The following is a 21,138-nucleotide window of genomic DNA, read 5'->3' on the forward strand; positions in this document are numbered from 1 at the left end:
AATGTACTCATTATCTTGCCCATGTAATTGTAACCCCTCTGTACAGTATGTTCACAATAAAAAAAAATAAAAAATAAAAAGAATCTCACAGACTTTCTTTTCCTGGACTGGCTTGGAACTGAGTTCCTCAGATCTCAGCCTCCTGAGTAGCTAGGATCACCCTCCTGAGTAGCTAGGATCACAGGTGTGAGCCACCTGGGCCTGGCTGTTTGGTTTTTTTTTTTTTTTGAAGGGGGGGTTTGTTGTTTTTTTGTGGGATTTTTTTGGCTGCTTTTGGTTGGTTTTGGGGCTTGAACTCTGCTCTTGGGCACTGTACCTGAACTCTTTTGCTCAAGGCTAGCGCTCTACCCCTTTGAGCAACAGCTCCACTTCTCGAGGATAAGTGGAGATAAGAGTCTCATGGGCTTTCCTACCTGAGCTGGCCTTGAACTAAGCCTTTTAGTATTATAGACATGAGCTACCAGCAGTCAGCTGTCCTCTGGGTTTAAAAAGAATAATCTGAAGCTGCTGGTGATTCTGTGGTATTGGGGTGCAGTGTTCTATATATGGCTCATTGGGTTGAGCTGATTGGTATGTTTTACTTTGTGTGTGTGTGTGGGAGGGGGGTCATTCATAGGTCTTGAACTCAGGGCCTAGGCACTGTGTCTGAGCTCTTTTGCTAAAGGCTAGCATTCTACCATTTTGAGCCAGAATTACAGCTCCAATTCTGGCTTTATACTGTAATGGTTAATTGGAGCTAAGAGTCTCATGGACTTTCCTGCCTGGGCTGGCTTCAAACTGCTAACCTTAAATCTTAGCCTCTTGAATGGCTAGAATTATAGGTGTGAACTGCTGGTGCCCAGTCACTTAATATATTTTGAAGTTGTATAATAAATGCATGTTTATAACTACTTCCTAGTCAATTGAACCATTAACCTCTTAAATATAAAAGGCAAAACTTTGCTTGTAATTGCCTCCCTTTTTTCCTCTTACTGTTCTGGGGATTGAACTCAGGGCCTCATGCTTATTAGGTAGGTGCTTTACCTCCTGAACCACTTTGCTAGCCTTGAAAGGTAAAACTTTAAGACACATAAAATACAAGAGAATATCTATCTAGATCCTGAATGAATTTTTAAAAACTTTTATGTCAGTGGTGGGATTTGAACTCAGGGCCTGGGTACTGTCTCTGAGCTTTTCTGATCAAGGCTACCATTCTCCCACTTTGAGCCACAGCTCCATATCTGGTTTTCTGATGGTTAGTTGGAGATAAAAGTCTCATGGACTTTCCTGCCTGGGTTGGCTTTATATCCTAATCATCAGATTTCAGCCTCTTGAGATGGCAAGCTGGAGCCACCAGCTCTGGCTCTGAATAGGTTTTTTTGTTTGTCGGTCATGGGGCTTGAACTTAGGGCAAGGGCACTATCCCTGAGCTCTTTTGCTCAAGGTTAGCACTCTACCACTTTGAGCCACAGCACCACTTCTGGTTTTTGAGTGGTTAATTGGAGGTAAGAGTCTCATGGACTTTCCTGCCCAGGCTGGCTTTGAACCACAATCCTTAGAGCTCAGCCTCCCGAGCATCTTGGATTACAGGCATGAGCCACAGGATACCCAACCTGAATAAGTTTTTACCAGAAAAGAAATTACAGCTGGGTGTGATGATAAGCCCTGTAACACCATCAGGAGGTGGAATAACAGGAGCTTTTATGGCAGGGCATGAACTTCAATTCCTCAGATTTCTATCTCCCAAGAAGCTAGGATTATAGACTTGAGCCACTGTGCTGTATTTTTGATTGTTTTTCCTTTTTGCCATGTAGTCCAGGCTGTCCTCGAAGTCAGGATCCTTCTGCTTAAGTTTGTGATGTTCCTAAACATCACATTTCACCCTTTCAGAGTTCCTATAAATTGGGAATAGAATTGAGTGAGAGACTGGTAAGATATTTCAATACTTATTTAATAGCCTCTGAATGTATACAGTAGTATGACTAATTACTGTGGATGTACAATATACAATGGTTCTTTATTCTCTCCACTGTCATTAAGGCAGGGGCAGAAGTAAGGGTACAGTTTCTCCACGAAAATGCTACTGAAGGTATAAATGTGGGCCATGTTCTTAGCATTGTAGAAGGACACTTGCCCTTCCTCATAATCTAGGTAGATGCCCACCTTGTCAAGCTTCTTAGTCAGCTTTAGAATGCAAGCAGGCAAATCCAGTGCCTTTAGATCAGTTCGGTTCCTTAATCTTAAGAGCCAGAATCCTTGCTCAGGAGTTAGAGGACAGCTGCCCTTACGAACGATGGATTCTTTGGCGACACCTACTGTCCACTTGGTCTTATTTGCTACTTCTGTTTCCCAGTACCACTTTCCAGAGGTGAAGCCTTGGGAAGCCAGGACAGCCACACTTGAGTCAAACCTCTCTGGATTGTCAGTCAGTGCTTGCTTAATGTCACTGTGCCATACACTGGTGTAGTTTTTGGATAGGAGCAGATTTGGGTGAGCTGTTTTAGGGTCCAGAGTTAATGGAGACAGACCTAATAAGAAAAAAAAAAGAGATAGCTACAAATAGTGAAGAGAAGGTAAGCGTCAATTCTCATAGTAAAAGACTAAATGATCTACTCAGAAGCTTGCAATCTGAGGATCATGGTCTAAAGCTACTTGGGCAGGAAACTCTATGAGACTCTTACCTGCAATTAACCACCACCAAGCCAGAAGTGGAGCTGTGGTTACAGTGGCACTAGCCTTGAGCAAAACATCTCAAAGACAGTGTATAGGTGAGTTCAAAGCCTAGAACTGGCCCCCAACACACAAAGTATTTCCTGTTATTTTAACTTTGTGTACTCATAAACTCTTAGATAGCTAGACAGCTTCTTATATACTTTCTGTTATTTGTGTATCCATATTAATGTTTATAGACTTTTTTTTTGTTAGTTGTGGGATACTAACTAGGGGCCTGGGCATGGTCTCCAAAGTTGTTGTTTTCTGTTTTTTTGTGGGTTTTTTTGGTCAGTCATAGAGCTTGAACTCTGGGCCTGGAAACTGCCCCTCAGCTCTTCAGCTCAAAGTTAGCACGTTACCACTTGAGTCACGGTGCCATTTCTGGTTTTCTGGTGGTTTACTGGAAATAAGAGTCTTACGGACTTTCCTGCCTGGGCTGGCTTTGAACTGTGATCCTCTGATCTCAGCCTCCTAAATCGCTAGGATTACAGGAGTAAGCCACTGATGCCCAGGCCCTGAGTTCTTTTGTTTAAGGCTAGTGCTCTACCACTTTGAGCCACAGCTCTACTTCTGGTTTTCTGGAGATAATTTGGAGATAAGTCTCATGGACTTTTTTGCCCAGGTTAGCTTTGAACTATGATCCTCAGATCTCAGCCTTCTGAGTAGCTAGGATTACATGTATGAGCCACCACTGGCTTCTAGGAAATCTTTCTAGTGAGAATATTTCAGTTGTGTTACAACATATATAAAATGTACTTTAGATGGTTGAGTAAATGGGGAAAAAAGAGTAGGTTAAATAGTTATGTTGGGAAGAAGGTAAGAGCTTGCCTAGTGGAGCTAGGTAACGTAGAACCTACAGGTCAATGATGAGAAATTTATATTTGGTTTAACAGATGAGACATTTGAGAAGAGTGGTTTATGTCACTAATAGTCAGAATTTGGTCCACAAACTGAGATTAAAATTCTGGAACAAGAAATTGAGAGTCAAATTTTAGAAATTTTCATAGGGTTCTGACCAATAGACTCTGTTGGCTTTAGTAGTTTCAGAATTGGGCTTGTACTTTGTAATAACTTTACATCTTAATGTAGTTAATTTATAATACATATTATATATATTTTATATTATATTTTCTACAAAGATATAATTCCAGAACAGATTGGAATTTTAAAAATATGTAAATTAGGCTCCTAGAAGTAGAGTAGAATAGTAGTCACTATTGATTAGAAGGGGTAGGTAGGGTACAGAGGGGATGATAAGGCTAGATAATGAGTGTAGTTGGAAAGGAGGAATTTTTTTAGTATTTTGTAGCACAATCTATAATGATTTAAAAATTTTTTTTTTTTTTTTTTTTTTTTTTTTTGTCGGCCATGGGGCTTGAACTCTGGGCCTGGGCGCTGTCCCTCAGCTCTTCAGCTCAAGGCGAGCGCTCTACCACTTGAGCTACAGCGCCACTTCCGGTTTTCTGGTGGTTTATTGGAGATAGGAGTCTCGCGGTCTCTCCTGCCCGGGCTGGCTTTGAACCGCGATCCTCAGATCTCAGCCTCCTGAGTAGCTAGGATTACAGGCGTGAGCCACCAGCGCCCGGCTGATTTAAAAAAATTTTTATTGTTACTATAAAGGTGATGTACAAAAGGGTTACAGTTAAGTAAGTCAGGTAACGAGTATGTTTCCTTTGAACAATGTCATCCCTTCCCTTTGCTGCCTCCCAGTTTTTCCTCCCCCCCCCCGCACCCCCCTCCCCCCTACACCTCCCCTCTTCCCCCCCTTTCCACCAGCCAAGAATCTACAACAATTAGTTCCATTGAGGATTGAACCCAGGGCTTTCCACATGCTAGGTAAGCCTTTACTGCTTAGCTACAGCCCAAGCCCTTATTATATATATTTTTTTTTTTGGGTCCAGTTGTGGGGCCTGAACTCTGGGCCTGGGCGCTGTCCCTCAGCTCTTCAGCTCAAGGCTAGCGCTCTACCACTTGAGCCACAGCACCACTTCCAGCTTTTTTCTTTTTACTTATGTGGTGCTGAGGAATCGAACCCAGGGCCTCAGGCATGCAAGGCAAGCGCTCTACCACTGAGCCACCTTCCCAGCCCTTATTATATATTTCAAAACAACAAGAATTCAAGTGTTCCAAACACATAGAAATAACATGCTTGAGGAAATGGAAATGGTTGCCCCAATTTGATCATTATGCATTGTACACATATATTGAATTAAAGTGTGCCTGATAAATATGTACAAATACCAAGTGTCAATTAAAAATTTAAATAATGTTCAGGTGCAGTGGCAGAATATCTGTAATCCCCTACTTGGAGGCTGAGCCAGAAGTAGCAGAAGCTTGAGGATAGCCTGAGCAATGTAGTAAGACTCTAAAACAAAACAAAACAAAACAAAAAAACCCAACCACTTATTTTTTTCCAATTCTGGGGCTTGAATTTAGACACCATTTGGAAGCTTTTATTGTTCAATGTTAATACTCTACTTCTTGAACCACAGCTCTGCTTCCAGCTTTTTGGTAGTTAACTGGAGATAAGAGTCTCATGGGGCTGGGAATGTGGCTTAGTGGTAGAGTACTTGCCTAGCATGCATGAAACTTTGGGTTCCATTCCTCAGTACACATAAATAAAATAAGCCAGAAGTGGCACTGTGGCTCAAGTGATAGAATGCTAGTCTTGAGCAAAAGCAGCTTGGGGATAGTGCCTAGGCCCCGAGTTCAAGCCCTAAAACTGCCCCTCCTTCCCAAATAAAAGTCTTTTGGAATTTCTTGCTTGGGTTGACTTTGAACTGCACCTCTCAGATATCACCCAGCTCAAAAATATGTTTTTGTATAGTGTAGGGGTTTGAACGCCGCACCTCACACTTGCTAAGTATGAGGCTCTACCACTTGAGCCATACCACCAGCCCTACAAAGAATTTATTTAAAAAAATTGGGCCAGGCATTGGTTGCTCACGCCTGTAATCCTAGCTACTCGGGAGGCTGAGATCTGAGGACTGAGGTTCAAAGCCAACCTGGGCAGGAAAGTTCATGAGATTCATCTCCAATAAACCACCAGAAAACTGGAAGTGGCGCCGTGGCTCAGGTGGTAAAGCACTCGCCTTGAGCTGAAGAGTGCAGGGACAGCACCCAAACTCAGAGTTCAAGCCCCACAATAGACAAACAAAAAAAAAAAAAAAAAAAAAGGCTGTAATCTTACCTACTTGGGAGATGATCTAAGGAATCAAGGTTTGAGGCTAGTCCCAGACAAAAATAATAATTAATGAGACTGCATTTCAATCAGTGACTGGATGTAGTGGCACACACCAGTCATCCCAGAACTTGGGGAAGCATAAATAGGAGGATCACAGTCCAGGCCAACTTGTGCATAAAGCAGACACTATCTCAAGAATAACCAAGACAGCTGGGCACTGGTGGCTCACGCCTGTAATCCTAGCTACTCAGGAGGCTGAGATCTGAGGATCGCGGTTCAAAGCCAGCCCGGGCAGGAGAAACCGTGAGACTCCTATCTCCAATAAACCACCAGAAAACCGGAAGTGGCGCTGTAGCTCAAGTGGTAGAGCGCTCGCCTTGAGCTGAAGAGCTGAGGGACAGTGCCCAGGCCCAGAGTTCAAGCCCCACGACCGACAAAAAAAAAAAAAAGAATAACCAAGACAAAAATCTATCATATTTGACATCCAAAGTAGTCAGAAGGGACACGTTTCCCATGCAACAGAATTCCAAATAATTTATGCAAATACTGGAGGGCAAATTAATCACTATTCACTCCTTAAAGGTAAGCTGTATTGGGGCTGGGAAGGTGGCTCAGTGGTAGAACGCTTGCCTTGCATGCATGAGGCCCTGGGTTCGATTCCTCAGCACCACATAAGCAGAAAAAGCCAGAAGTGGCGCTGTGGCTCAAGTGATAGAGTGTTAGCCTTGAGCTAAAGAGCTGAGGGACAGCGTCCAGGCCCAGAGTTCAGGCCCCACAACTGGACCCCCTCCCCCGCCCCCCGCAATAAAAAAAAGGTAAGCTGTATTGAGTAGTTGCCTTCCATAGTGTATAGTATGGAAGGAGAAGAGATGATAGCTTTACAATGGAGAAGTCTAGCAAATGCTATCTTAGCCAGGTGATTAAAGCCAGCATCAACAGTCATAAATCATGTTAGGAGTGTATACACTTGCTATAAAGTGATGAAAATGGTAATTTAACACTATAGTCTTTTTAAACTTAAATCTTATCATGAGAACAGCACACAAATGCAATAGCACAGCATCGTATAAAATATATGAGTAGTACTCCTCAAAATCTTCAGAAATCAAGAATTTTAAGTACTACCAAGAGCAGCCTGAAAAAATATGACAGTGAAGAGCAATGTATCTTAGATGAGATCCTGGGATTTAGAGTGACATAGATTAAAAACTAAAGTAATCTAAAGAAACTGTGATCTTAGTTAATAATAATATATGTACTTTGTTTTGTTTTGTTTTTAGTTGTAAAAAACTACATTAAGTGGATCACCTGTAATCCTAGCTATTCAGGAAGCTGAGATCTAAGGATAGGGAATCAAAGCCAGCCTGGGCAGGAGAGTCTGTGTGACTCTTTTTTTTTGGGGGGGGGGTCCGGTCGTGGGGCCTGAACTCTGGGCCTGGGCGCTGTCCCTCAGCTCTTCAGCTTAAGGATAGTGCTCTACCACTTGAGCCATAGCACCACTTCCAGCTTTTTTTTTTTCTGCTTATGTGGTGCTAAGAAATCGAACCCAGGGCCTCAGGCATGCAAGGCAAGCACTCTACCACTGAGCCACCTTCCCAGCCCTATCTGTGTAACTCTTATCTCCCATTAACCACCAGAAAATGGAAGTGGCTCTGTGGCTTAAAGTGGTAGAGTGCTGGCCTTGAGTGAAAAAGCTCAGAAACAGCGCCAGGCCCTGAGTTCATTCTCACAACTGACTGAGATCATTCACACACACACACACACACAAAATACAAAATGTTGAGAATTAGTTGGTAGTGGGGGGTTGGAGGCATGGCTCAGTTGGTAGAGCACTAGCCAGTGGTGAAAGTGTCAGGTACCCGATCTCAGACCAAAAAAGAAAAGAAAAGAACTACTTAACATCACAGAAAAGGTCCCACAGAGGAAGCATAGATTAGGAATCACTAATCCATACACACTGGTACCTGGAGAGAGAATAGACTGCATTTCCCTCCATGTCCTGTACTGGATGGGACCTTTGAACTGGCCTGGGTTCAGACTTCTGGAGATAAGCTGTCTGGGTTCCAGTGTCATCGTTGTTTGCTCCAAGCTGCAGGGGACATAAATAATTCATGCTTAGATACCCTCCAGACCGAAGGAATGGTGAAAGAGTACCGTAAGGAAGCACTTACCTATCAAAAAGCTGTTTGATGTCCTAAAAGAGGAAAGGAGAAATACAGACATCAGATCCTGCTTAGGAACCCTAGAAACGTCTGTGGTGATTCTGACTGCCACTTAGGATCATCCCAACTGGGCCCAATAACCTTTTTTGCAAAACCTTCATACGCCAGTTCTGATCTGACCCAGGATAAACTGGCTTTGCCTTGCTGTGATTTTCTTTTCAGGATTTCCTTTTCTTGGAATCAAGAAAAGCCATTCAGACAATAATTTAGAGTAAGCTAGTATTTTATGCTCCCAAGTACTCTTAGAAAACACACACACACACACACACACACTCACTCACTCACTCACTCACTCACTCACTCACTCGATACTCCAGACCCAAGGCCACTCTTTAGAGCTTCCGATGCAAAGTGGCAACTAGCTTTGCAGATAGATCAGTTTATGATTACCATAAGCCAAAGCTTCAACACAGGGTGTAACTTTCTTTTTTTTCTTTTTCTTTTTGTTGGTGGTGGGGATTGAACTCTGGGCCTGGGCTCTGTCCCTCAGCTCTTCAGCTCAAGGCTAGCGCCCTACCACTTGAGCCACAGCACCACTTCTGGTTTTCTGAGTGGTTTATTGGAGATAAGAGTCTCACAGAGGGGCTGGGAAGGTGGCTCAGTGGTAGAGTGCATGCCTTGCATGTATGCGGCCCTGGGTTCGATTCCTCAGCACCACATAAGCAAAAAAAAAAAAAAAAAAGCTGGAAGTGGTGCTGTGGCTCAAGTGGTAGAGTGCTAGCCTTGAGCTGAAGAACTGAGGGACAGCACCCAGGCCCAGAGTTCAGGCCCCACGACCGGACCCCCCCCCCCAAAAAAAAAATAAAGAGTCTCACGGATTTTTCCTGCTGGGCTGGCTTTGAACCATGATCCCCAGATCTCAGCCTCCTGAATAGCTAGGATTACAGGCATGAGCCACCGGCGCCCAGCTCTTTTTTAAAATTTCTAAATAAAGCTTTAATGTACTTTATGAAAATATAAAAATACCCAATAAGTAGTATTACATGTAGTATTTTATTGTCTTGTTTCTAGGAGGCTAAAAGTTTTTACTCAGCATAAAACATGAGTAATCTTTTCTTTCCAGACATCAGCAAACACTAAAGTAGTTCTAGTTTTTGTTTTGCTTTGCTTTGGATACCCCTAGTGGTGAAAAGCCACTACTACATCTTTCTCACACACATACATTCATACCCCTCCTCCCCCCAACTCCTAAGTAAACCCATAATGTTAATGTAGAGACTCACGTTGAGGAAGTCATAGTGGTTCTTCTCTTCCATCCTTTTCTGAATGCTCACCAACATGTCTTTGGCAAGGAAACATTGTTCCTGAAGCTGCTTCAGGTTGTGCTCCATCTCCTCGCTCAAGACTTTCCACTCTTCCATGAGGTCATTTTGAATATCCTTTTCTTTGCTGTGCAGGAACTGATGGAGCTTTAGAAACTCCAGGGAAATGTGATGCTGCAGTTGTACCTTGTTTTCCTGGAAACCTCCATGATCATCACCATGGTTATTGAGACTAGCATTTGGGGATGGGGACCCATACCACCATTACTAACACACATTGAGAAACACCATACAAATGGCTATTTTCTCTCCCTTTGGGAGACTTAACGCCTTTTTCTATAGCTAGTTTAGTGGTTAGAATGAAAGAATCAAAAAGTAGTATCTTGATTCTTGTTGCAGTACTGGCATGGTAACCAGTGCCACTTACTAGATAACATTGTGGAGTTAATCAAACATTTTATACCTTTCTAGATTGGCAAACCAGTAGATACCAAATAGTGTTATTAGACTAGGGTCAGAAAGAGCCTAGAAGAATTGTCCTTATCTGGAAATCAGAACTCGGGGATATCACTCCATTGCTAGGACAGTATAAAAGAAACAGATATGAGCAATGTTGAAAGCACTGACAAACAATTCTACTAGGGCTGGGAAAGTGGCTTAGTGGTAGAGTGCTTGCCTAGCATGCATGAAGCGCTGGGTTCCGTTCATCATCAGTACCATATAAACAGAAGTAGTGCTGTGGCTCAAGTGATAGAGTGCTAGCCTTGAGCAAAAGAAGCTAAGGGACAGTGCCTAGGCTCTGAGTTCAAGCCCCAGGACTGGCGAAGAAAAACAAAATTCTACTATACTGTGGTTCTTTTCTTGGGTGACCACAAAAAACATAGGTGGACTATCTTACTGGCTTCTAATTTCTTCATTTTCCCCCTTTCTAATAATTTATACGGCTTTAGCCACTGATTCCCCTTCACACATGGGATTTTTCTCATCCCCAGCAATTACACTGTCTACAAAATAACTTTGTATGCTCTAGGCTTACTCAAGTCCCCCATTATAACAATTGTTGGATCTAATTGAAATTTTGTTTTCATTGACTTCTTCATTTCTTTTTCTTTTCTTTCTTTCTTTCTTTCTTTCTTTCTTTCTTTCTTTTTTTTTTTTTGGTCAGTCGTGGGGCTTGAACTTTGGGCCTAGGTGCTGTCCCTCAACTCTTCAGCTCAAGATTAGCACTCTACCACTTGAGCCACAGTGCCATTTCCAGTTTTTGAGTGGTTAATTGGAGATAAAGAGTCTCACAAACTTTCCTGCTGGGGCTGCCTTTGAAATGCGATCCTCAGATCTCAGCCTCCTGAGTAGCTAGGATTTTAGGCATGAGCCACCGGCACCCAGCTTGACCCCTCCATTTCTATTCATAAACTTCTAGCATCATATAACATATCCAACCTGGATTTATGGTCCATCATTATTAACTGCTTTCTTAAGATGGTCTTAACTCCTTCTCTTCTGTAGCTGTGGTCTCCCTTTCTCCCTCTCTTACCAGTATCTCTCAGTCTTCTCATTTAAAATTATTTGTTTTCACTTATTTCCTTGTGGTAGTTGGGTTGAACCCAGTGCATTACTCTTGCTTGGGAAGCCTCTGCCACTTGAACTATGCCTCTCATTCTTATTTTATTGGCTCCACTTTCCTCTCAACACACTTTTAGGTTTACTTGATATTCTATCATAGGCTCTTTCTCCTTTACATTCTACATTGTCTTCCCAGGTAATCTTCTTTCTTTCCATGGCTTTAAATAATATCTATTATCTTTTTTGTTGTTGTTGGTCATGGGGCTTGGATTCTGGGCCTGAACGCTGTCCCCCAGCTCTTCAGATCAAGGCGATCACTCTAGCACTTGAGCCACAATGCCACTTCCAGTTTTCTGGTGGTTTATTGGAGATGAGAGTCTCATGGATTTTCTGCGCGGGCTGGCTTTGAACCACAATCCTCAGATCTCAGCCTCCTGAGTAGCTAGGACTACAGGCATAAGCCACCAGCTCCCAGTTTTAAATAATATCTATCTATCTATCTATCTATCTATCTATCTATCTATCTATCTATCTATCTATCTATCTCTATCTATCTATCTATCTATCTATCTATCTATCTATCTATCTATCTATCTATCTATCTATCTATCTATCTATCTATCGTAATACTGGCATCTCCAGCTGAAACCAGCTGCTGATTTCTAGGCTGCTTTATCTAACTGCCTATTTGATACCCCACTCACTCCTCATATCTCATCATTTTATCCAGATCATTTTATCTCCAAATCATATACTCAAGCTGTTTATTTCTCAGAATTGACTCAGTAGGTCAAGACATTACCATCATTTTCTGAAACCACTCTATAGTCTTCTAACCACTGTGTTCACCATTGCCTCTCTCCAAGTATCCACCAGAGATATTTTCAAAGCAAGATGAAATCAGGCCCTATTTAAGTCCCTTTAATTATTTCTCATTCACAGGATAAACCTCATAATGCTAAATTGTATCTACTTAAGGGCTGATGGGATTGGAGCCATATCTTCCTGTGTAATATCATCTTGCACTGTTGGCTCATGCCTAGCTGGCTACTCAGCAGGTTGAGATCTGAGGACTGTGGTTCGAAGCCAGCTGGGCAGGAAAGTCCATGGGACTCTTTATCTCCAGCCACTCAACAGCTGAAAGTGACACCATGGCTCCAAGTCATAGAGCACTGGACTTGAGCAAAAAGAGCTCAGGGACTGCACCTAGGCCATGAGTTCAAGCCCCACGACCAACAACAACACACAAAAAAAGCTGTACTGGAAGTACATCTCAAGTGGTAGTGGGAGTCATGAATAAGTAAGTGTGAGGACTTGAGTTCAAGCCCAATACCAGAAAAAAAAAAAAAAGAATCAGTACAGTAAGAGTGGAATGCCAATCTCTTCTATCTACTGTTGGAAACTTATTCTATGGAACATTTTTCTTTCCACCTTAAAGTGTCAGTTTTCTAATTGTACAGTCCATGTGTCATTCAGTATATTAGTGTATTGACATATATATATGTTAATACACACACATACACATATATATACAATACACTATACACACACACACACACATACACACACACACACACACACACACACACACATATACACCTTTGCACCCATGTAGCTGAAGTCAAAATGACAGTGTATTCCACTTCTATTTACAGCCCCTCTAATTTGCTTCTCACCTTGGACTCAGCAATAGCATCCTGCTGCATGTTTTTCAAAGACTGAAGTTCTTTCAGGCTTGCCTCCAGTTGACCTTGATAGATGGTAAGTTCCTCCTGGAATATCAAGTCGAATTAACCCACACAAACTTGGGAGATGAGAGGCACGAAGGACACTGCCAATAGCTCCATTGTGCCAGAAAAGTAACCTCTTCTACCAAAAATCTTTCTCCCGGGGCTGGGAAGGTGGCTCAGTGGTAGAGCGCTTGCCTTGCATGCCTGAGGCTCTGGGTTCGATTCCTTAGCACCACATAAGCAAAAAAGAAAAAAGCCAGAAGTGGCACTGTGGCTCAAGTGGTAGAGTGCTAGCCTTGAGCTGAAGAGCTGAGGGACAGCACCCAGGCCCAGAGTTCAGACCCCAAAAAAACCCCAAAAATCTTTCTCCCATACTCTGTGGCTTCTATTCAGAACATATAAATCTTTTGTCTTTTTACTAAAAATCGTTTCCCTTTTCATTTGTCATAGTTCCTGTCTGTTTCAAAAATTGTGGCTCACACCTGTAATCATAGCTACTCAGGAGGCTGAGATCTGAGGATCACAGTTCAAAACCAGCAGACTCTATTTCTAATTAAACAGCAAACAAAAAGTTGGACTGGAAGTATATCCCAAGTGGCAGAATATGAGCCATGAGCAAAAAAGCTGAGCAAGAGCTTGAGACCTTCAGTTCAAGCCCTAGTATGAGCACCAAAAATGAAAAAAGAAAAGAAAAAAAGAATTGTGAATGGGAATGTAGCTCAGTGGCTGAGCACTTGCCTAGCATCATGAATGCATGATGCCCTGAGCCCAGTCTTCAGCAGCACATAGACAAACAGATGTAACTAATGTACATTTATGTGCATATATACATACATATACATAATATATATATACATATATATGTACACATAGAACAATTTTATGAGATTAGGAGAAGGGAAAAGAGAAGAGAAGGATGAAGGATGAATAATTTCAAAACAGTGCAACTATGTGAAGAGAGCATAAGCAATCTCAGTAAAAGCTGTTGGTTAATTGGGGATTGGATGGGCAGGGGAAGAGAAAGAGAATTCAAAATGTGGTAGAGGGGCTGGGAAGGTGGCTCAGTGGTAGAGTGCTTGCCTTACATGCATGAGGCCCTGGGTTCAATTCCTCAGCACCACATAAGCAAAAAGAAAAAAGCTGGAAGTGGCGCTGTGGCTCAAGTGGTAGAGCGCTAGCCTTGAGCTGAAGAGCTGAGGGACAGCGCCCAGGCCCAGAGTTCAGGCCCTACGACTGGACCCCCAAAAAAAAAATGTGGTAGAAATCTAACTCTATAGTAGACTATCTCATATTCTGTTGTTACATTTGTTCTAAACCTGACCAGAATTGGGAGCTTTTATAAACAAGAGCAGTTTCTTTTATGTCCATATTCTTTCTACACCTTGTATAAGGACATCAGCCAGATTGTCCTTTCCTATATGTAACACCTATAGAGAAAGAACTTTATAAGATATTCCGAGCACTCTGAGCTTTTTGGTCATTATTTGAACAAAGGAGAGGGGTTGAAGGAGAGAAGAAGCCCAGCAAAAGATTTTTTCCTAATGTTGGGATTGCTCAAAGCCTAGGACTTACACACCGACAAGATATGGAAAGCATCACTGATTTGCAGGAACTCCTTGGATTCTCCCATAGATAACCGTATATCCTTGCATTGAAAGCACATCAGTTTTCTTTCTTGCTTACTGAACAGTTTCAGAGTCTCTCCATGCTCTGGACACTGTGGTTGACCTTTTATTAATTGTAATTTCTTGATCTTCTCTACCAGCTTCTCCAGCACAAGATTGTAAGTACAGTTGCTGTGCTGACATAGCATTTTACACTGAGGGCAGAATGTTTCTCTAGTTTGCACCTTCCAGAACTCTTTGATACAGGCTTGACAGAAGTTGTGGCCACAGCTTAGCATCAGTGGGTCACGGTACCATTCTTTACACAGTGAGCAATGAAGCTCCATAGTGATATCTTGTATCATCATCTTCGAGGGTATATGGAAGCCTGTATCACTCCCTTCAATGTAGTTTCCATTGATGTGGGAGGAAGACATGGATGATACCTTTGGGAAAGAATAGCTTAAATGAGTTTTCCCAGTATGGTTGGTTCCATTCCTAAAAGAGCTGAAAATTGATGGAAATAGAGTACAAACACCATAATCTCTCTTTTGTAAAAACAGTCCAAATAATGTGTGTGTATGTATATGTGTATTGTGCCAGCTCTACTTCTAGCTTTTTTTAGTAGTTAATCGGGGATAAGAGTTTCATGGACTTTACTGCCCAGGCCAGCTTTAAACCTCGATCCTCAGATCTCAACCTCCTGAGTAGCTAGGATTATAGGCATGAGCCACCAGCACTAGCTAGTGTCTTCTAACATTATGGTTTATGGCCCTATTTAAGCTTTAATAGAGAACCACAGCAAGGGAAGAAAGAGTAGGAGTAGGCAACCAAATGATTTCTCAGTTGAGAGTTTTATTCTCAGCTTCTCTTTTGCTATTTATTACCCTTTGTTGTTGTTGTTGTTTCTGGGGCTTGAACTCAGGGCCTGTAACTGTCCTTGAACTCTTTTGTTCAAGGGTAGCATGCTACCACTTTGAGCCACAGCTCTACTTCTGGCTTTTTGTTGATTAACTGGAGATGAGTCTTCCTAAGACCCAGGGAGGGAAGGAAGGAAAGAAGGAAGCAAGGAAGGAAGAAATGGAGGAAGGGAGGGAGGGAAGGAGGGAAAAGGAAAGAAAGAAAGAAAGAAAGAAAGAAAGAAAGAAAGAAAGAAAGAAAGAAAAAAGTAAGGAAGGAAGAAAGAAGAGGGAGAGAAGGAGGGACGGTACGGAAAGAGGACAGAAAAAGCAACAGTTAGCTGGGCGCTGGTGGCTCACGCCTGTAATCCTAGCTAGTCAGGAGGTTGAGATCTGAGGATCGAGGTTCAAAGCCAGCCCGGGTAGGGAAGTCCGTAAGACTCTTACTTCCAATAAATCACTAGAAAACTGGAAGCAGTGCTGTGGCTCAAGCGGTAGAGCACTGGCCTTAAGCTGAAGAGCTGAGGGACAGTGCCCAGGCCCAGAGTTCAAGCTCCACAACTGACCAAAAAAAAAAAAAAAAAAAGCAACAGTATATTTTTTCTCTCTAGAAATGTTAGAGCCCTGTTTGCTTCAAAAACTAGGAACAAAGAAGGATAGGAACAAACCTAAAAGGTCCTATGATATTGAAATTAGAATATGATCTTAGTAATTAGTGTATATATAATGAAATTAAACTTTGTAAGAATTGGAAACTGGGACTAGAAGTGAGGCTCAAGTGGTAGTCGGATGTGAGTAAGAAGGTCAAGTAGGAGCGGAAGGCCTTGAATTGAAACTTAATACCAGCACAAAAATAATTATTTTTATGGATTAAAAGCAGTAAAAGCAGTTATTAAGATTTACACTATTTAGTATAAAGTTGTTGGCAAAGAGTAACTAACCTCCATGACACTTGATCGTTCGGCCACCAGGGGGCAGAAGCAGGCTACTTGGATCAGCTTAGCAGGCCTAGGCTGCAGCAGACCTGAAGTCCTAGACCAGCTTGTTTTCTAGGAATGGGCTCAGAGCCCACGAAAGGTGGAGGCAAAACTCAGAAGCTGGAGAAAAGAGCAAGGCTAGAGTGAGGTCTGGAAGATTCCATGACAGTTTGACAGTTGGTTTGATCCTCACTTACATAAGAGAAAGAGAATCCCTGACTGGAATGGCTAACCCCAGCCTATCCTCTCTCTGTCTCTGTCTCTGTCTCTGTCTCTGTCTCTGTCTCTCTGTCTCTCTGTCTTTGCCTGCCTTCCTGCCTGTCTGTCTGTGTCCCCACTGCACCCCCCCCCCCCATCCTGGGGCTTGAACTCAAGTTCTAGATGCTGTCCCTGAGCTTTTGTGCTGAAAGCTAGCACTCTGCCATTTGAGCCACAGCTTCACCTCTGGTGTTTTTGGTGTTTGATTGGAGATAAGAATCTTGCTTTGGGCATAAGTTGAAATCCTTATAGGAGGAAGAATTGTCCATGTGAAACTGTGACCTGGTGCGTGATGAGATCAATACAGATTTGCAGCAGACATGGTCCAAACTGAGGAAGTTGAAGAGGAATAAAAGAGTGATTAGTAGCCACAGTCATTTTAAGAGTTGGACCGTAAAGGAATCCCACTATTCATACCTTCACCTTATCTATTAGATCAGAGGCTTGATTTATACAACCCAAGACTGTTCTTAAGATAATGCCATCAGGGGGCTGGGAAGGTGGCTCAGTGGTAGAGTGCTAGCCTTGAGCTGAAGAGCTGAGGGACAGCGCCCAGGCCCAGAGTTTAGGCCCCATGACCGGACCCAAAAAAAAAAAAAAGATAATACCATCAGAGCAACATTCTTCCTTAGGTAGACACATGTATTTTCAGCGTCACAGGTTAATAGGGCCCTTCTATTTTGTAAAACAATGACTGCCAATGAATCAACTTGTTGGTCAGTGTACCTCGCCTCTGTTAGTTCTTTGAGTGCCTTGGCAAGTTGTGCTAACATATATATGGAAATGCTTCTCATGGTTGTTCCAGTCTCAAGATCCTACAAATTAAGGGCACTAGCATTGGTGCTATTGTTATCCACTATTGGCATTGTGTTGTCTTTTGCTATTACAAATCTGGGCAACCAGCTGTTCCATTAGCATATCTGAATCAGGGAGGAAGTGGGCTAAGGAGCACTTTCCCTCCCAATTGATAGGAAGGGCATAGGCTGAGTTACCACTGAAGAGTAGCTCCTATGTGGGACCCAACACTAATGATTATCTATAGCTAGCGCTCCCCTGTCTTCAGGGAAGGCTCCTCTTAAGCTTGTACCAAATGATACTAATGGAAGTTTGCAGTTTTTTCCTTCTTTCCTTCCTTCCTTCCTTCCTTCCTTCCTTCCTTCCTTCCTTCCTTCCTTCCTTCTTTTTTCTTTTTTTGCCAGTCCTGGGGCTTGATAACAGGGCCTGGGCACTGCCCCTGAGCTTCTTTTGCTCAAGGCTAGCCCTCTACCACTTAAGCCACAACACCACTTCTGGTTTATTCTGTTTATGTGGTACAATAGAATCGAACCCAGGGCTTCATGCATGCTAGGCAAGCACTCTACCACTGAGCCACATCTCGAGCCCAGTTTCCAGCATTTCTGAAGATGTAATGACCTTGCCCTCATTTGGATAGGTCTTAAGGAAAAAGAAAAGAAAAGGAAAAAAAGAGGGGGGGGGCAGGGAGAATGCTATTGGCAGTCTCTTTGCCAGAGGGACTGACAACAAAAATTTACTGAAATCCATCCTGCCTGACAGGTTTTAATTTCTTTGGTACAAAATTGGGCCTTCCCATCGTTAGAAAACCTTGTCCTAACATGCACAATTTATTTTACTTATGAGGAATTGTTTCTCATAGGTAGAATTCTAGTATTGCTCCCTACTTATAGTAATCACCTGAAAGGTGAAGTCATACTGGGTGATCTTAAAGTTACCCATGGGCTGCCTGATTTTAGGTAGGTAGAGTTTTCAAAATACATGGGGAATTTAACATCTTTTGCAAGGGCAGAGTCAGTCACTAAAAAGAGCCGAGAGCTATCATCGGACAATGAAGAAAGGAAGAATTCTGCTCAGACTCCTCTACAGAGGCCATAAGAAACAAACTTGTATTGTCAGAGACTGCTATAAAACTTGCATGAAGCAGATGACATTCACAATTGGCTATACTGACAAAGGAGCCAGGACTTCTGTTCCTGTTCCGTCCTTCTCTGATCCAGGAGTATGTGAGACTGAAAGCTGTTGCCATTACTTCTATCCATGATAGTATTTGGGCCAAAGGGAACATAGAGGCTATCTAGAGGAGGGCTTAGAGAGGTATCATGGTGAGTGTACCAGAGGATAGACGCTCTTATTTTTAGTCGAAAAGAGAATCTTAACCAACTAAATCAACTCCTTTATGCACCAGTTCAGTATTAAAAGGACACCAAGGATAACTACAAGCCAAAACAAGAGATACCTTAGGATACCTGAGCCTAACATCATGTCCGGTGATATCCTTCAGTCCCACCTGGTCAGAAGGAATTTCTTCTGTATGGACTTAGCCCTGGAGAAAGGAATCCCAACTGTTCACTCTTTGTACTTTGATGGCTCCATGGAGTCCTTTCTATTTATACTGTAGTGGATCTAAGAGGACCCTTGGCTCTACATGTAAATGAGCACCTGTTCCCCTAGTTAAATCTGAAGCTCTCCCCTTTCCTCTTTGGTTTAGGGATGACCTTTTCCCTACTCTTTAATAGCTCATTGGGAATTGTCCCAGATGAGTGAGACATACCTTATCAAGCCACTGATCTCCAGGTCAACAGTCATTAGAAAAGGAATGGCCTGCCTTCTGCCATTTCCTAAGTTGAATGAGTTGAATCTGAGGTCTGGGAGTAGTCATGAGAGTGAACCAATTGTCTGAGCTCTTTTGGTTGTCTCTTTCCACCTTTGCTGAGGCTTGGGGCCTCCAGGCAGAATGTAGGTGGTAGTTAATTCCCTAAGCTTTGGCTACATCTTGTGAGATTCAGGAAATGATGCTTGGCTGTTGTCACTTTGGATGCATTGAGGCAATCCAAATCTTTTTTTTTTTTTTTTTTTTTTTTTTACTAGTCCTGGGGCTTGAACTCTGGGACTGGGCACTGTCCCTGAGCCTGACCACTGTTCCTGAGCTTCTTTTGCTTAAGGATGGCACTCTACCACTTGAGCCTCTTCTAGATTTTTTTTTTTTTGGTTGGTAGTGGGGCCTGAACTCTGGGCCTGGGCGCTCGCGTCCCTCAGCCCTTCAGCTCAAGGGTAGCCCCCTACCACTTGAGCCACGGTGCCACTTCTGGCTTTTTCTGCTTATGTGCTACTGAAGAATCGAACCCAGGGCCTCATGTATGCAAGGCAAGCGCTCTACCACTGAGCCACCTTCCCAGCCCCATCTTCCACCTTTTTCTTTTTCTTTCTTTCTTTCTTTTTTTTTTTATTGTGAGAATACCGTACAGAGGAGTTACAATTACATGGGCAAACCGGCTTTTTCTATGTTTGTGGTACTGAGGAATCGAATGAACCCAGGCTTCATGCATGCAAGGCAAGCACTCTACCACTAAGCCACATTCCCAGCCCAGAGAATCTTCTTTTTATTTTTATTTTTTTTGGGGGTCCGGTCGTGGGGCCTGAACTCTGGGCCTGGGCGCTGTCCCTCAGCTCTTCAGGTCAAGGCTAGCGCTCTACCACTTGAGCCACAGCACCACTTCGGGCTTTTTTCTTTTTGCTTATGTGATGCTGAGGAATTGAACCCAGGGCCTCAGGCATGCAAGGCAAGCGCTCTACCACTGAGCCACCTTTCCAGCCCCGAATCTTCTTTTTAAGGAGAAATTTTACTACCTCTATGATTTTCTTCTAGTTAATTACTTTCTAGTACATAATTGCTTCCCTTCATAATTGAGATGATAGTTATACAACCTTGTAAATACATGATAGAAATGTGACAGCTGTGGATTTAGATGCAGGCCCCTTAGAACCTGGTGGAGACGTCTCTCTCCCCCTCAAAAAATAAGTGGATCCCAGAGGTAGGTGCCTCACCTAGCACTCCCCCATCTGTATGAGAGAACCTATTATGGCAGCGCTCCCTTTTAGGCTCTGAATCCCCTGCCTCCAACGGAGTCTACCTTCCCCTCTGCATTTTGTGACAGGCCTGTTCTTCCTTCCCAATCAGCACTGGGAAAGGGCTATTTGAAGAAGCTGGGCACCCCCAGAAAATAGAAGTCCCCATATATACAACAGTCCCACTCTTACATCTAATAAGATCCAATAATCCAGGTATTTTGCCCTACCTTTCCCAGTTCTGCAGGAGCAGATACTCCAGAATTAATGAAAAGGAAACGATCCAGCCCATTGTTACTTGGCTTATTGGTCCAGATAAGGCCAAACTGAGCTGAAATTCCCCCCCACTTCCTGTCTCCTGTGGTCCAGGAAGGACAATGCCTTTGTGCCTGCATGCATGCATGTGTATGCGTGGATGTCTATTTGTGTGTGCATGCATGTATGTGTATTTGGCAGGGAGCCAGGGAGAGCAGTTGAATACATAGGAAGAAGCAGAAGGAGGGGTAGAGTGCCCGGGGAGCAGAAGCAAGGTCCTAAAGCAGGTTGAAGAAGTGCCAAGTCTTGACAAACACCGTCCACTCAAAACCCAGCCCAAGGTGGCTTACCGCCGGTCTCCCGCCAAAATCCTCCACTTTAGATTAGAAAGGAGACGTCCCTGGTCCTTATTTTCCTCTTTCCTCTAAGCCTAGTACTCTCTGAGAAAGGAAGGGGTGGATATTGCTCTCTGCCCCACCCCTTCTCTAGAGATTACATAAGCAGTTCTTCACTGTAAACAAGTGGTTCTCAACCAAGACTAGGCACTTTACCCCTCTATATGAGGTGGAGAATTCATAGAATAGTTTGGTTATTCCAGTGATACTAGTTGAACTATTTAGGAGCTGAAGGCC

At 43.0% G+C, this 21,138-nt stretch overlaps 1 protein-coding gene across 4 annotated transcripts; it reads right to left on the minus strand.

Moving 5' to 3' along the window:
• Positions 1-1,943: 1,943 nt before the first annotated feature.
• On the minus strand, positions 1,944-20,931 carry LOC138804895 (E3 ubiquitin-protein ligase TRIM69-like). Of its 4 annotated transcripts, none has more exons than XM_069989411.1 (7): positions 16,097-16,288; positions 14,229-14,702; positions 12,599-12,694; positions 9,321-9,497; positions 8,047-8,069; positions 7,840-7,964; positions 1,944-2,507 (listed from the first exon to the last, which is right to left on the minus strand). In XM_069989411.1, exons 1-7 carry the CDS (start codon positions 16,100-16,102, stop codon positions 1,966-1,968), a joined length of 1,443 nt encoding a protein of 480 aa, XP_069845512.1. In that variant the 5' UTR covers positions 16,103-16,288; the 3' UTR covers positions 1,944-1,965. The 4 variants fall into 4 exon arrangements, with proteins under 4 accessions (XP_069845512.1, XP_069845511.1, XP_069845514.1 ...); XM_069989410.1 differs by having other exon boundaries at positions 9,321-9,554; XM_069989413.1 differs by lacking the exons at positions 14,229-14,702; positions 16,097-16,288 and adding an exon at positions 20,857-20,931 and having other exon boundaries at positions 9,321-9,554.
• Positions 20,932-21,138: the final 207 nt, after the last annotated feature.

Source organism: Dipodomys merriami, unplaced genomic scaffold (genome assembly GCF_024711535.1).
Source record: "Dipodomys merriami isolate MVZ:Mamm:240054 unplaced genomic scaffold, mDipMer1.0.p SCAF_379, whole genome shotgun sequence".
Taxonomy (NCBI): domain Eukaryota; kingdom Metazoa; phylum Chordata; class Mammalia; order Rodentia; family Heteromyidae; genus Dipodomys; species Dipodomys merriami.